General features: G+C 43.4%; 1 protein-coding gene across 1 annotated transcript in view; it reads right to left on the bottom strand.

The window, feature by feature from the left end:
• The window catches only part of txnrd3 (thioredoxin reductase 3), a 32,752-nt gene extending 18,160 nt beyond the window's left edge, over positions 1–14,592 (bottom strand). Inside the window, exons 1-7 of the mRNA XM_061832034.1 lie at positions 14,258–14,592; positions 13,836–13,896; positions 13,172–13,281; positions 7,939–8,046; positions 7,730–7,802; positions 3,060–3,179; positions 2,777–2,919 (exon numbers count right to left, since the gene is read on the bottom strand). Of these exons, the coding sequence (XP_061688018.1) occupies positions 2,777–2,919; positions 3,060–3,179; positions 7,730–7,802; positions 7,939–8,046; positions 13,172–13,281; positions 13,836–13,896; positions 14,258–14,374 (732 nt within the window). The 5' untranslated portion in view covers positions 14,375–14,592. The remainder of the gene's footprint in view (positions 1–2,776; positions 2,920–3,059; positions 3,180–7,729; positions 7,803–7,938; positions 8,047–13,171; positions 13,282–13,835; positions 13,897–14,257) is intronic.
• Between the last annotated feature and the right edge of the window lie 2,944 nt (positions 14,593–17,536).

Genomic DNA, 17,536 nt, shown 5'->3' with positions numbered 1-17,536 from the left:
ATGTGAACATTTGTTGGTCCAGATTATCAATTTACAGAGATAAAAGAGAAATCACAAAAAACATCCATCCATTATCTACCGCTTTTCTGGGTCAGGTTGTGGGGGAAGTAGCTTCAGCAGGGATACCCAGACTTCCCTTTGCCCAGCCCCTTCTTCCAGGTATTCTAGTGGGATCCCGAGGGGTTCCCAAGCCAGCCGAGAGACATAATCTCTCCAGCGTGTCCTGGGTCATCCTCTGGGTCTCTTTCCAGTGGGACATGCCCGGACCACTTCACCAAGGAGGTGTCCAGGATGCATCCGAATCAGATGCTCCAGCCACCTCATCTGGCTCCTCTAAATCCGGAGGATTAGCGGCTCGACACTGAGACCCTCCCAGATGACCGAGCTTCTCACCCTATCTCTCGGGGAGAGCCCGGACACCCTGCGGAGGAAACTCATTTTGGCCATTTGCATCCGGGATCTTGTTCTTTCGGTCATGACCCCCACCTCATGCCCATAGGTGAGGGTAGGAACGTAGTTCGACTGGTAAATTGAGAGCTTCACCTTAGCTCTCTCGTTACTACAACTGATCGATACAAAGTCCACATCACTGCAGACGCTGCACCGATCTGCCTGTCGATCTCCCGCTGAATTCATCACTCACTCACTCACTCACTCACTCACAAGACCCCCGGTTACTTGAACTCCATTTGGGGTGATCTCATCTGGAGAGGTAATGCCACCCTTTTCGTATTGAGAACAGTGGTCTCAGATTTGGAGTTGTTGATTCTCATCCCAGCCACTTCACACTCTGCTGCAAACCGCTCCAATGAGCGTTGCAGATTACATCTTGATAAAACCAAGAGAACCACATCATCTGCAAAAAGCAGACAATACTGGGGCTACCAAACCGGACCCCATCTACAGCTTGGCTGCGCCTAGAGATTCTGTCCATAAAAGTTATGAAATGAATTGGTGACAAATGACGGTCTTGGGGGAGTCCAATTCTCACCGGAACCTCAACCCCAGAGATAGAAGAGCCCACCTCAGAGCACCCAGACACAGCTTCCTCGTGGGAAGGCGTGTAATTGAGGAGGTCTTCGAAGTATTCTCCCTACCAACACACAACATTTCGAGTTGAGGTACCCAGCTTCCCCCTCCTGAGACGCCGAACGGTGGACTAGAACTCGAAGTCGTTCTCCATGTCCTCACCGAACTGCTCCCACACCCGGGTTTTTGCCTCAGCGACCACCGAAGCTGCATTCCACTTGGCCAGCTAGCACCTATCAGCTGCCTCGGGAGTCCTACAGGCCAGAAATGCCCGATAGTTCTCCTTCAGCTTGGGAGCATCCCTCACTGTTTGTGTCCACCAACGTGTTTGTGGGTTGCCACCACGACAGGCACCAACCACGTTACGGCCACAGCTCCATTTGGCTGCCTCGGCGATGGAGGCGCGGAACATCGTCCACTTGCACTCAATGTCTCCCGCCTCCTGCGGGACGTGAGCAAAGCTTTCGGAGGTGAGAGTTGAAATTCCTTCTGACAGGGGAATCTGTCAGCCGTTCCCGGTAGACCCTCACAATATGTTTATGCCTGCCACGTCGGACTGGCATCTTCCCCCACCATCGGAGCCAACTCACCACCAGGTGGTGATCTGTTGACAGCTCTGCCCCTCTCTTCACCCAAGTGTCCAAGACATGCGGTCACAAGTCCGATGACACAATCACAAAGTCGATCATCGAACTGCGACCTAAGATGTCCTGGTGCTAGGTGGACATGTGAACACCCTTATGCCTGAACATTGTGTTATGGACAATCCGTGATGAGCACAGAAGTCCAGTAACAGAACACCACTCGAGTTCTGATCAGGGAGGCCGTTTTTCCTTTTCACGCCCTTCCAGGTCTCACTGTTATTGCCCATGTGGGCATTGAAGTCTCCCAGCAGAATGATGGAGTGGCCAGAGGGGGGGGGCTCAACAACACTCCCTTGAGGGACTCCAAAAAGGGTGGGTATTCTGCACTGCCATTTAGTGCATAAGCACAAACAACAGACAGGACCTGCCCGCCTACCTGCAGGCAGAGGGAGGCTACGCTCTCAACTACCGGGGTAAATCCCAATGTATAGGCCCCGAGCCAGGGGGCAATAAGTACACCTGCTCAGCGTCTCTCCCCGTGGGCAACTCCAGAGTCCAACCCTCAATAGGAGTGGTGCCAGAGCCCAAGCGGTGTGTAGAGGAGAGTCTGACTATATCTAATCAGAACTTCTCAACCTCACGCACCAAAACGGGCTCCTTCCCTGCCAAAGAAGTGACAATCCATGTCTCTAGAGGTAGTTTCTGTAGCCGGAAGGTCCCCGCCTTTGGGCACCGCCCAGCTCACATTGCACCCAACCCCTATGGCCCCTCTCACTGGTGGTGAGCCCATGGGAAGGGGGACCCATGTCAGCTTTTCGGGCTGTACCCAGCTGAGCCCTATGGGTGCAGCCCCGGCCACCAGGGTCTCACCTTCGAGCCCCACCTCCAGGCGTCACAACCAAGATCCAATTTTTGTAGTCATCATAGGGGTTTTGGAGTCGTACTTTCTCTGAACCCTCACCTAGGACCTGTTTGCAATGGGTGACCCTACTAAGGGCATGAAGCTCCAGACAACTTAGCTCCTAGGATCATCGAGACGGACGGACAAACCCCTCCGCCAAGATAGGGTGGCGGCTCGAGGGGGGGGGGGGGGTGTGTCACAAAAACCAGTTCGAGTTAATATCTGAAATGCTTCATACTTTATGCAAAGTGAAACGCATTACCTTGATCTTGTGAGGTTCGACAAATTCTGCATAAGCATTGATATAGTTGACATTCTTGTCTCTCAGTGACACCCTGTAGCCCCAGTTTAGTGAGCCAATGTAGTCATTAATTACAGTCTTCATCGTCTCCCACTTGTGTTTGACTGGCGGCAAACAGAACAAGACATTTACAATTAGTACTAATAGTAGCACAAGAGCATGAACTTCAATCCAATATTTACTATTGCAGCCTCATTCAATCTGTGGCCCATCATTACTTATGTAATTGAAATTTACTGCTTACCGATTTCATCAAACTCCCAGCCAAACTTGCGTGCGTCCTGCATGGCAGTGCCAAGCAAGGCAGTTTGATGCATCAATTTCTTCGGAATACAGCCAACATTCACGCACGTTCCACCTAAACCTGATTACCACAGTAAGATTCCAGATTATTGTGCCTGGAGGTCCTCAAGTAGATGCTCTCAAATAATACTTAAACTTGATAATCTAAATTCTTCATCGAAGCACCATTTTGGACTACTCTCTAGGTACGTTTACATGAGAACCATTAAAAGAAATGCAAATAAACTTTTGTATTTTTTAAGAGCTCTATACAAACCGACCTGTCATTTGAATCGGGTGAAGAGTGAATCCCTCTTCCCGAGTGTTCGAGCAAAATCCACCAACACAACGAGCCGTCATTTTGGCTAACACACAGAAAAACACCTAATTTATCACAGGTAAAATAGGTAAAGACACTCGACCCCGTTGCTGTCGGTGTCTGCAAAAAACATCACTTACTGGTTCTTGTTCAACTCGAAACAGTCAACTATATTTTCTTGGGGGGGGGATTGATACACAGGAACATTCTAACATGCTGTGAACAAATGCATGAGTCTATTCGGCCTGATTTTTTTAGGTTAACAACATATTAAATTTTATGTTTTAGGTGTCTGGCACTTTAATGATACCATCTATATTTTTGAAGAGGTTCAGTTGCGGCTGCGCCAAAAAAAAAAAAAAAAAAAAAAAAGGAGCCCGACAACATGATGCTGCTTTGTCCATGCTTCACAGTTTGCATGGTGTTCTCAGGTCAACAAGCTTCCCCGTTTTTTCTCATGATATTATGCTGGACATTATGGACAAGGAGCTCCACTTTCGTTTCATTTTTTTTTCGTTTCTTTTTTTTACGTTTCATTCAGAGTAATGGCTTCATACTAGTCCAGGTCTAGTTTCACTGTGCCTAATGACACTTTTCTTACCAGCTTTGTCCAGCATCTTCACAAGGTCTTTTGCTTTTTTGCTTCGCACATTTAAGACCAAAACGTGTTCATCTCTGGGACACAGAACTCTTTTCGTGAGCAGCGTGATGACTGGACAATTCCATGATGTTTGGACTTGCATATAATTGTTTTAACACGTGAATGTGGCACCTTCAAGCATCAGGAAATTGCACTCAACGATAAGTCAGACTTGTGAAGCTCCGCAATTCTCTCCGATTTCCTGGCCAATTTCTTTTGGCTTTTCAATTATTTCAAACAAGGAAGCAGTGTTTGAGGTCCAGCCTTAAATACATCCAAGTTTGCCGTCAATTAACTCATGTCAGTTAACCTATCAGGAGCTTCCAAATCCATGATGTCATCTGGGCTTCCCCATATTGTTTATAGTCCGACTGTCATGAAATGTATGATTTTTAGTATATTAATGAAAAAATGGCAGCCAACATGGACCCATGCGTTTTTTTCCCCACCACACAACATGATTTTGACGTATATGGCTTTTTGTAACTCCCGCCATGAAAAATCCTCTCAAGGGATTTGTTTGAGAAGAAGCAGGAAGTGACGTACATGGCAGGACCACAATCAAGTGGACTCGTTTGTTTCTATTAGTTTTACCTTCGGGAAGGTAGCTCGTTGTTCCTTCGTGTTAGCCAAAATGCCAGCTCGTTGCATTGCTAGACATTGCTTGAACACTCGAGAGGGTGGATTTACCCTTCATAAGTTAGCAAGAGACCCGGTTTGTTGTGAAAAATGGATTGCACGGGTGCAATGGACAAGAGCTTCGTGGGTTCCAAATGGCATTTAGGTGTGTATACAGCTACTAAAAAAAATAATGAGTTGCTAAATGTGTCGATCTGCGCATCGGAAGGTTCCCATGCAGCAGCCGCTGAAGGCCGAGGCTGCCGCGGCATTGTCGGCTGGAGTGGCTCGTCGCCGCGATGGCTTATGTCCACCACGGAAGTGGGTGTTTATCACCGCCGTGCGGAGGTGCATAGGGCGGGGAGGTGGTGTGGCCCGTGATCTGCATGTCCTGTAAATATGGCTCGAAACAATAGGGTGATTTTGCCCTGGACACTTCACTCTGTTGCGAGATGTTTTCTTTGAAAAGAGCTTCCGTGTCTGAAGAGGTGTGTCCTACAGTAAGGGCCACAGCGTGTTTTCAATGACGAATGTCTGGGGTGACGTCACAAACAGTAAATGCAGCCAATACGGCGACCACTTAGATGTCGAATGAGACTTCCGTAACTTTGCGCATGCATGACGCACTCTCTGCTCATATTTATTTTTTCGTGTAGACATTGAAGTAAATAATCTTATTTATTTTTCATTTCAATATCTATTTTAGAATGTTTATAGGGATGACACTCGACCTTTAAAGACAGTACTTTTTGTGCAAATAAACTTTTGACCTTGAAGAAAATATAAAATTGTCTTTAAGGGGAAGTCCGGTCATTGAATTAAAAATGTATCAGATAGGGCGTGTCATAAGTACTGTACCTTGAAAATTTGAGGTTAATCCGATATCATTTAATGGTGTTTTGAGAAGATTTTTATCAGCAATTACGAATTTTCATGGACACCGCCGTTTTGGCAAATCACATGACCTACGTGCGCAGATGTAACATTACGTGCGCAAAAAAAAAGGCTCACTTACCTTGTGACACAATTATGGAAAATGTCAGTATCGCCCTCGGTTCGGTACCGGTGTGTCATCTCAGATGAATGCTCATTTTGTTTGGCACTCTTTTTACGCCGGAAGCCTTTCCTGACGCATGCTCGAAGATAAAGTTGCGGGTGTGATTAGGGATGGAATCTCAAGACCTTAAAATAACGTACTGGATTTATATAACATAACTGTAAATTAAAAATAAAATACATAACTAAAATAGAAAAAAAAATCTAACTCAGAAATGATAATTTCACATTTTAACTGATATGATGACATGATATAAAACGGTATTTAAAACTTTTCATTAATAAAAATTCTTGATCTGACAAACTATCTGAAAAAAAGTTAAATGCACTGGCCTGTCAAGGAATAAACATGAACAGTCTATACCCGCAATGTAATGAAGATGCTGAAATTTTTGTTGGACATAATCGGCGTTAGTGGCAACAAGCTAGCGATACATTGTAACAAACATTCCTGCCGCCAATCGTGATGTGTTGTTATGGGAGGGGGGAGGAGCACGCATTGCCGCGATTGCTGTAAATAGGAGGCTGGCTTGCAAGAATGGGCCTTAATGTGCAAGCACTCACTGAATTGGCCACTAATGAGTCAAGCAATGAGGTGGATGATAGTCTAACGACCCCCCCCCCCCCCAACGCCGTCACACTGTCTCGCGATCGACGCAAAGACCACTCCTGGTGTAACTGAATTTCCGTTGACATGGCTCAAGATGTTGACTTTTGACGTAAATGCGCTCGCAGTACATGAAGCAGCTCTGAACATGCGCTTTCCGTCTAAATTCCGTACATGCTCAGTACGATTAACTTACATTTCCTGTTTCTGGGTGAATAATGGTTTTGGAGCAGGCTTGTTTAGTTAACGTTTATGAAAAACACGTAAATTAATGTCAAGACTACACAGAAAACGCGACGTCTTTCAATATGTAGTTTTTCTACTCGTAAAATTTTACGCGGATGATTTTTCGTGCTTGACTGTGCACATTTGCGAGCACGGAGGCGCGCGTCAAATGTGACTGTGTGTGTATGTATGTGTATGTATATATATATATCGCACTCAAAATTCAAATGCAATATTTTCCATCTACTGAGATTCAACTGGCTACAATTCGCTTTCTGAAATTCAACCAGCTACAATTTCCTGTATAAAATTTATTGTCTAAGTTCTATGTAAAGGCATAAAATATTTCAGTATTGAGAAACTTATTTGGAAGTATTCCTCCGTCGTCCCGATAAATCGATACTATTTCTTCATCAGATGAGGATAAATCTGAGAAATCAGCGCTCGCCATAATTGTGTCACAACATAAGCAAGCCTTTGTTCGCGCACGTAATACATCATATATATCCGTGCACGTACGTCATGAGACTCGCCAAAATGGAGGCGCCCATAAAAATTTGTAATTGGCGATAAAAAGGATATCTGATTACCCTCGAATTTTCAAGGTACAGTACATATGACATGACCTATCTGATACATTAATTGAACGACCGGACTTGCCCTTTAAGAAATTCTCTCATGATTGTAGCATTTAATAAAATAACTGATCTGACTTAGGTGAAAAGGGAGAGGTTTAGTCTGATTTAACTTAAAAAAAAAAAAAAATTGTGTTTTATAACGGTGTATGTAAACTTCTGGGTGGTGTGTGTGTGTGTGTGTATACACAGTATATACACACACACATTCTGCCAGGAAATTACTAAGTCAAAAAATTTTGTAGTAACCTGTCAGTCATTCACAAGAACCAAAAAGACGTTTAAAAAAACGGAACATTACATTTGTGGTTTAGATACAGCTGCCTGTGATTATGAAACATGGACAGCAGGTGGTTTTGTGTGTGCATGAAGCATCAAGAAATGAACCATTACATTAACCAATGGCTTAAGTGTTCCGTAGGATGCTTCATGAAGCTTCATAGTGTCTAAAGTATTGAGGCCAAATATTACTTTCACTCAATATTTTGGTCCACATGAAACAGCCAACCACATTTTAGTACAAATATCATACCCCAAGTGGTTCCTTTCGGAGTGGGAACAACGTAGTCCAAAACCATGACTTTTTTCCCCAAAGTGGCAGATTCCTTAAAAAGACAAAATTAAAGAAATGTTTAAAAATTACATTGGAAATTGCAACCTCTATACTAATCATGAACGTGAACAATAAACTTGCCAGTGAAATGTTACAACCAGTTAATGTGTTGTAATTAAACTTCTCACCTTTGAACAGGAGAGTCCTCCAGATCCTCCACCAATGACAATAAGATCATAGTCATATGTTTCAAGCTCTCCGTTCAGTAGCTGATGCAGACTACCATCTTTATGAGCCTAATGGACACAAATAGTTAATACATACAAGTAATCTGTACAACCACTTTTCCAGTTCATTAATTATAATTCCAGTTAGGTACCCAGTATATATATTTTTTTAATTTACATTGTCCTTTTTTTAGATATTTTGTTTTGTCAGTTATTCGATGCCTATCTTAATGTCTTGATTCTGTATGGTTGGTTGTTCATAGTCATTGTTTATTAAAGGCCAACTCCGGTGCTTTGCATTAACAATGTATCCAAATAGGTCATGTCATATGTACTCTGCCTTGACAATGTGATGTTAATCCTCTCTCTTAAGGTAAGGTAAGTGACAAGCAAAAGGCATCATGGGGGACGGAGGAGGTGGAAAAATGACAGCCAAGATGGGAGAGGGGAAAAAAAATAGATAGGAATTTACACAACATAGTGAAAAAAAGATGAATAAACTTGCAAAAAACAAATGAAAAGTTGGACTTTTCCAATGCTCATTAGCTTGTGATAGAGCTAGCATGAGTTAGTGACAGTAAAGTGTCCAAGGGAATCAAAAAGCAGCATGGGTAAAGATTGACGTCCCACCTAGCCAATGGGAAGCCAGGAAGATGCCATGCCAATAGCCAATGGGAGAGCAGCTCTATCACACCACACAAACCAAGATGAAAGAAGTGCACCATGGGTAAAGATTGAGGTCCCTCCCAGCCAATGAGATGCCATGAAGATGCTACGGCGATAGCATCTCTATCAGGCCACACAAACCAAGATACAGGATGTTTATGTTCGGTGAACTTTGGTGAATCCAGCACCCTTTTTCCCCCTTTCATATCCAGAATTGACTTTGTAACTAACTAGGGACAATATTTTTCCGAGGCGGTGTTTCGTAACCTGAATTTTTTCTTACTCAAGGTAACACTGTATTTTTAAAAGGTCTAGTGTCATCCCTATAAACATTCTAAAATAGATATTGAAATGAAAAATACATAAAATTATTCACTTCAATGTATACATGAAAAAAATAAATATGAGCGGAGAGCGCGTCATCCATGCACAAAGTTGCGGAAGTGTCATTCGACGACATCCAAGTGGTCGCCATATTGGCTGTCCCCAGTCTGTGACGTCACCCCGGACATTCGCCATTGAAAACACGCTGCGGACCCTACTATGGGAGACGAACAAGCCCCTTCTGACACGGAAGCTCTTTTTGGACGAAGAGAACATCACACAACCGAGTGAAGTTACCGACCAGGGCAATATTACCTTATTGTTTCGAGCCATATTTAGATGACACGCGGATAACGGCTTGTCGGCAAGGCCGGCGGCAGGCTCGACCTTGTCGGCAAGGCCGGCGGCAGGCTCGACCTTGTCGGCAAGGCCGGCGGCAGGCTCGACCTTGTCGGCAAGGCCGGCGGCAGGCTCGACCTTGTCGGCAAGGCCGGCGGCAGGCTCGACCTTGTCGGCAAGGCCGGCGGCAGGCTCGACCTTGTCGGCAAGGCCGGCGGCAGGCTCGACCTTGTCGGCAAGGCCGGCGGCAGGCTCGACCTTGTCGGCAAGGCCGGCGGCAGGCTCGACCTTGTCGGCAAGGCCGGCGGCAGGCTCGACCTTGTCGGCAAGGCCGGCGGCAGGCTCGACCTTGTCGGCAAGGCCGGCGGCAGGCTCGACCTTGTCGGCAAGGCCGGCGGCAGGCTCGACCTTGTCGGCAAGGCCGGCGGCAGGCTCGACCTTGTCGGCAAGGCCGGTAGCGATCCACAAGGCCTGCGGAGGCCGTTCTTCAGCGCTGATGCATGGAAGCCTTACGATGCGCATATCGACGCATTTAGCAACGTATTTTTTTTTTGTAAATAGCTGTATACATACATACCTGTCATTTGGAACGCACGAAGCACTCATCCATTGCACTCATGCAATCCATTTTTCACAACGAACTGGGTCTCTTGCAAACTTATGAAGGGTAAATCCATCCTCCCGAGTGTTCAAGCAATTTCCAGCAATGCAACAAGCCGGCATTTTGGCTAACATGAAGGAACAACAATCAACCTTCCCGGAGGTAAAACTAATAGAAACAAACGAGCCCACTTGAGGGCGGTCCTGCCATGTAAGTCACTTCCTGCTTCTTCTTGAAAACAAATCCCTCGGGAGGATTTTCATGGCAGGAGTTACAAAAAGCTGTATACGTCAAAATCATGTTTTGTGTTTTATGTGAAGAAAAACACATGGTTCCATGTCAGCTGCCATTTTTTTCCATTAATAACATACTAAAAATTGTGCATTTCATGACAGTGGCACTTTAAGGGTGATGTCTCAAAAAAACAGATCAATCGAGATTGATGAATACTGTTTTGTGGAAAAGAAAGCTTCAATGGAACCAAACTGTCCATTAAGGATCCAACAATACACACATCTGAACCGAATCACCTGATAGAGTGGTCTCTGTCTGATATGCACCATGTCAAACTATATGAAATTATTTATTTACTGAGTAAACGTCTGATGGCAAGAACCTGTGCCAGAGTACACATTGTGGAACACAGACTCACTTAACTTCCCTTCCTACATTCATTCAGACCAAGTTGCTCAGACAGAACATGACAAATGCCTTGTAAGGCACATGGGGGGAAAAAAAAAGCTCCCCCCACCACCTTTCAGATCTTTCATTTAGATCTACTTTATTGTTCATTCTATGTATGACGCTAATGGCAAGGACGTCACAAACAAAAAGGACAACAGTATGTTGCAAGTCTTGCATATTGCTAAACCACAGTGGATAAAAAAAAAAAAAAAAAAAAAAAAAGTCATGATGACACACCAAACCCACCCCATGCGAAACCGGAGTAACTGGCCCAAGAAAAAAAACAAAAAAAAAAGTGTGCTACAAACAGTGCAAAAGTAAAATAAAACAAAATAATAATAATAATCTCACTTCACACTCACAGTAGAAATTGCACAGGAAAAAGTGCATCATGAGTATGAGTATGAGAAATTTCCCTTTTTTTTTTGCATTGTTACAATTATTCACTACATATTTTATATAATTTTAAAGATTGGGTGTGAAAAATGTATATTCTGCCAAGAATAGAAAATACAGTGACCCCCAAATGATACAGTACTGTCTTCAGTTGATACTGTGTTAGAACTGCTTTTCCTTCCGGCTTGTCCCGTTGTGGGTCGCCAAAGCGTGTCATCTTTTTACATCTTAGCCTATCTTCTGCATCTTCCTCTCTAACCCCAACTGCCCTCATGTCTTCCCTCACCACATCCATCTTTCTCTTAGGTCTTCCTCTCGCTCTTTTACCTGGCAGCTCCATCCTCAGCACCCTTCCACCAATACACTCACTCTCTCGCCTCTGAACATGTCCAAACTATCTAAGTCTGCTCTCTCGAATCTTGTCTCCAAAACATCCAACTTTGGCTGTCCCTCTAATGAGCTCATTTCTAATCCTATCCAACCTGCTCACTTAGAGCAAGAACCTCAACATCTTCATTTCCGCTACCTCCAGTTCTGCTTCCTGTTGTTTCTTCAGTGCTACAGTCTCTAATCCGTACATCATGGCCGGCCTCACCACTGTTTTGTAAACTTTGCCCTTCATCCTAGCAGAGACTCCACCTTAAATTCTTCTGTGACACCTAAGGCACACCTCACCATTGTTCTGCTGCCATCGTACATGTCCTGTACTATTTTAATATACTTCTCTGCCACACCAGACTTACGCATGCAGTACCACAGTTCCTCTCTTGGTACTCTGTCATGGGCTTTCTCTAGATCCACAAAGACACAATGTAGCTCCTTCTGACCTTCACTGTCCTTTTCCACTAGCATCCTCAAGGCAAATAATGCATCTGTGGTACTCTTTCTAGGCATGAAACCATACTGTTGCTCGCAGATATTTACTTCTGTCCTGAGTCTAGCCTCCACTACTCTTTCCTATAACTTCATTGTGTGGCTCATCAACTTTATTCCCTGTCCCTGCTGAAGAAAAGCAGGCCCAAACCATGAGGCTGCCACCACTATGTTTTACAGTGGGGATGGTGTGTTCAGGGTGATGAGCTGGGTTGCTTTTACGCCAAATATATCCTTTTGCATTGTGGCCAAAAAGTTTGATTTCATTTGGGGCCGTGGCACTAACAACGAACAATAACAATCCTATTATATGGACCACGGAGATTTGATGATTTTCTGAGGAGTTGGTTTCGATAGAGATTGTAGAGCAGGCGTGGCCAGACATTTTTTCTTCACCAAATTGTACTTTTAAAGCACTCAGCCTCTCGCGAACGACCTTGGGGTGCACGCGCAGCTCACCGTAAGTAGTAACCAGGAAGTGTTGTGTACTCAGAGCCAACAAAGCGAGTGTAACAGCGAGTCGATGCTCTGTGCTCTTACTACTGCCGCCATTGGGCAAACAAAACAAAAATAACAATGTACAATGTTCAAGCGTTTGAGTCAGAATGCACACAGGCGGAAGTCGATGTGTCGGGAGGAGCGTGGTGTTGACGAACAATAACAGCCCCGATATATGGAGTGCGGAGATTTGATGCTTTTGTGAGAAGTTTCAATGCAGCGAATGTACAAGCAGGCGTGGCCCGACTTTTTTTTGCCCCTTCCCCAAATTGTACTTTTCAAGCACTCCGTGTCTGCGTTCGAATATATATATATATATATATATATATATATATATATATCTCCCTGTGGTACATGAGTCCACTCGCAGTTAATGACAGAGCAGCCCACCTTGTCAACTATGCAAGCCACATATATCAGCTGACCACAACAATTATTTATTGAGTCCTGAAAAACTTATCTCCATTTCAGTTATTGAGCAATAAGATATTAATTGTCATGATGGACCTATCAACAATTAAAAATGTACCACAGAAGATGAGTGATGTATGAGATTAATTTAATAATTTTCACGAGGTGGGGTTTTTTTTTTCATCTAATTCAAACCTCAAAAGTATGCCAGGGGAAGAAGCCAGGTACGGTGTAGCCGCACCAGATACATTTCATTTAACAATTTCAATAAACCTTTTTAAAAAGGTAACTTTATATTCTGAGAAAATATGCATCAGTGACACTCGAGTATCAAACTGAACTGTGAATTTTGTTTGGAACCCAAATATGTAAATATTTGCATCATTGCAGACACTTGCTTACCTGTATTGTCTTGTCACAGCCACCAACATGTGTCTTGTTGATGAAGACATTAGGAACAGTCTTCTGTCCAGTCATCTCATGGAGCATCTCCAGATAATTGGTTCCATCCTCTGCACAGTGTATAAACTAAATGAGTTTCTTGCATATCAAGTTCATTTTCATATCAAGTTTTGGGCATATAAAACCATGTTTCCAATTGAACCAAATCAATTTTCCAAAGTTGTTGAGTGTTAGATATTTAATCCTTTTTTTTTAATTAAAGAGGGGGGCAGCCTGTAATTATCCACGTATCTGCTGTTGACCAAAATGATATTTCACATATACAGCTACGCTAAACTGTCTTAATAATGTGTCCTCTTTTGTCTTCTGATTATACAGTACAACTTTCCCGCTTTTCAAGCCATTTGTGTAAAAATCAAAACATTGTTCAAGGTAATAGCGAAAATTAGTTGATTAGACCTCAAAATTAATAAATATGCAAGAATGCTTCAACGACTTCTAGAAAATTAACGAGTGAAAAAAGTTTGAGAGACTAAGCGTCAACATTGATCATGGTGCAAATATCCCTTGAACAAAACATGCTCGCCCGTTATAATGTAGTGCTTGCAGCAGTGCTAAAGATGCTGAGTCATTGTAGGGATCTGGAAGAGGAAATGGATCTTACCGATGAGATCCAGCTCCACCACATTGCACTCCACTTTGAGTTCTTTGAACAAATCTTTGACCTAGAGATACACGATTACAAATACACTCAGTATAAAGTAGAACATCATCATTACAGCAATGCAATAAACCACAAGCCGATTGAGTTAACTTAAGCGGTAAAGGCCAATTCGCGATGGGAACGTTTCCATTCAAGTCAGATTTAACTTGACTAAGAGCGTCACACATTAATTTAACTCGGGACGCATGAAGTCTACGAAATGCCTCTGCCAATAAAATTCAGGAAAATACATTCAAGTTGCAACAAACGAAATTTTGTCGTGACATGAACGAATATTGAAGTCGAAAATTAGACGAAGCCCGTTTACCTCGCAGGATACACGCTATCACTCGTGTTGTGAGTCGATTAGATAAATAACGTACCGTCACACAATATGGACAATAACTTTTGCTGAAGACCACCACTTGGTTGGAGTCAATAAGGGATTGTATGCGAGTTTTAAGTTCACTCTTCCCGGATTGATTTTCGACGGGAGGCATTTTCACGGGAAGGTATTTCTGTCCAAGCCTTCAGAAGACGGCCGGTGTAAAAGGAGAAAAAATCCGAGACAAATGTAACTGGTTCTTGAGAGTTTCTTCCAAAGACAAACGACAAGACCGCAAGCTCTCGTCCCGATGATCTGCTAGCACAAAGTAACCGGACCTGAACGCGCTATCGCTACTTCCAATACTTCTTTATAGACATGTTTTTGGGTGCGCTCCATTTTGTCTACTTCATTCGCCGTCTACAATGGCGTCTTTTGATCAAGAACCCCTCCGCCCACACGGTCTGCCTCTGTATAAATCTAACGTATACCTCAAAAACGTCACCTGGTTGCGTAGTAAAATGCCATAAAAACATTAAATTCCCTGTAGAAGTTCACATCAATAAATTTGGAGAATGGTTTACATACATATACCTAAAAAAATGTAGATGTACGTCTAATAAAGATAATATGACCCGTGGAAGGCAACTCGAGAATCCAATAGTTGGTATCTAGCGACGTTTGTCGGTCAAAAAACGCAACGACAAATGGAAGGTTCTCATATTTCCATCAATCCATCCATCCATTTTTAGCCGCTTATCATCACAGGGGTTGCGGGACTACTGGAGCTCTGGAGAAACCCCACACAGGCATGGGGAGAACATGCAAACTCCACACAGGCGGGTCCAGGATTGAACCTGGGACCGCAGAACTGTGAGGCCAACGCGCTCCAGCTGCTCCACCGTGCCGCCCGTTATGTTAACATTCCATATTTATTTTTTTATCCATCCATCTATTTTCAACACCATTTATCCTCCACCTTAGAATCACAGGGTTTGGCCCTATCACAGCAAACGTCAGGCAAAAGGCGGACTACATCCTGAACCGCTCGCCATTCAGTCGCAGGGTATTTATAGAGGCCACCATTGAATGGGAACTGAACCCTCACTGCTTGCACCAAAGTCAGTGTAATAATTACCCCATCAGTGACCAGTTTCCTCCCACATTACAAAAACACGCATCATTAATTGGAGATCCTAAATTGCCCCGAGGTGTGACTGTGAGTGCGGCTGTTTGCCTCGATGTGCCTTGCGATTGGTTGGCAACCAGTTCAGGGTGTACTCTGCCTCCTGCCCATTGACAGCTAGGATAGTAGACAGCAATCGCCACAACCCTTGTGAGGATAAGCAGCTAATAAAATGGATGGATGGATGTTAACATAACTTTCTGACCTACGTTTTAAAGGCAAAGAAACTATTGTAATGTTATTATTATATTATTATTATTATTTTGGAATTACATATACATACATGGATGGATGTCTAGATGGATGGATCCTGCAGTAAAACAACCTCACATGATGCTACCACACCGGTATTTCAAAATTGGGATGGTGTTCTCGGGCTAAAAAGATTCCTCCTTTTCCCTCCAAACATAACAATAGTCATGATAGGAAACAGTTACATTTTAGTTTTGTCAGACCACTGGTGGATGTGTATCCAAAAGTTAAGGTCATTTATAAACCACAATCTAAAATAATATATAAAATAACGGGTTCTTCCTGGCAGAGTGGATTTTCAGCCCATGTAACCAGAGTACTTATTTCAGTGTGAAAAATAACACACTCTTACCGGCTTCCGCCAGCATCTTCACAACATCTTTCGCCTTTGTTATTGGGCTGGACATTTATGACCAAACACATTCACACAATCCAACTCCTTCCTGAGTAGTATGAGGGACGAACATTCCCATGGTGTTTATACTTATATATAAAAGTTGATGAATGTGGCACCTTCTGTTCATCTGAAAATTGCACCGAAAGATGAATTAGACTAGTGCAAGTCTAGAATTCTTTCTTGGTGTCTTGGCTAATATCTTTCGACTTTTCCATTATGTTAAAGAAAGAACCAGTGTTTCAGGTGAGCCGACAGTTCAAATACATCCACAGGTCTGTCTCTAATGAACTCAAATGTTATTCATAAAATTAGCAATTCTTCCAAAGAAGTCACATCATTTTATGGGATTTCCCAATACTGTTTAAAGGCTGGCAGCACGGTGGCGCAGCTGGAAAGCGTTGGCCTCAGAGTTCTGAGGACCTGGGTTCAATCTCAGTTATCTTCAGTTAACCTACCATGCATTTTTTTGTGGGGGGTGGTTTTTTAAACATTCACACTTGGTGCTGATGTCACCTCTGTTGGCAACTTATTCCACTTGTGTGCAGCATAATAGCCAAATGCTGCTTAAACCATGTTTGCTTTGGACTGTGCGCTCCCTTATTTGACCTGAGTCAGAGCCCTACTGGGTTTATATTTCTTGAACCTTTCTTTCATGTATTTGGGACCTAAACCATTTAGTGATTTACAGACAAGTATCAGAAACCTGTAAATCTATTGTAAAGCCACCAGGCAAGCTAGAAGGCTGTGTAAAGACTTTAGAAATTGAGCAATAAGCCTTGACCTTTTTGCTCTGGTCAGAACCCAAGATGGAGCATTCTGAATAAGCTGCAGATGTTCAATACTCTTTTTGGGGAGTCTAGTCAGAAGACCATTACAATAGTCAAGTCTACTTGACGTAAATCCACAGATAAGCTTCTTCTATCTTAAACATCTATCCATCGATGCATTTTTCAAGCCGCTTATCTTCACAAGGGTCGCGGGAGTTCTGAAGCCTTTCCCAGCAAACTTTGGGCAAAAGACAACACCTTGAACTGGTTGCCTTTCAGTCAAAGCACACATATACTTCGACATCATCACTTGAGTGGGAACTGAACTTATGCTGCTTGGACCAAAGTGAGGAGAGTGTAAGATAACGCCATTAGTGACACAGCATTCATACAAATTATAATTGGCTTTTTTCTCATTTTGTCGAGGTATTGTGACCATTGCCTGCTCTTCTTTCGTTCGGTCTTCTGAATCACTTTGGCTGAGTCAGTATGCCCCATCCGACTGACGCAATCAACACACATGGTTTTCAAGTGAGTGTGAGAAGTAATGAATGAACGAATGATTTAGTAAATGAATGAGTGTGAGATGCTTCACTACTGCAACAATGTAAGGCACGGTTGCTTCAACACATTGGGACATGCAGACACACTCCATAATAATCACGTCATCAAGACAAGATTCGGTTAGTGATATCAAGGAATTTACGTTCGTTGAACACAAAGTGCCTCCGTGTG

Source organism: Syngnathoides biaculeatus, chromosome 10 (assembly GCF_019802595.1).
Source record: "Syngnathoides biaculeatus isolate LvHL_M chromosome 10, ASM1980259v1, whole genome shotgun sequence".
Lineage (NCBI taxonomy): Eukaryota > Metazoa > Chordata > Actinopteri > Syngnathiformes > Syngnathidae > Syngnathoides > Syngnathoides biaculeatus.
Note: the sequence above shows the minus strand (reverse complement) of the source record. Positions and strands in the feature narration are given on the sequence as shown.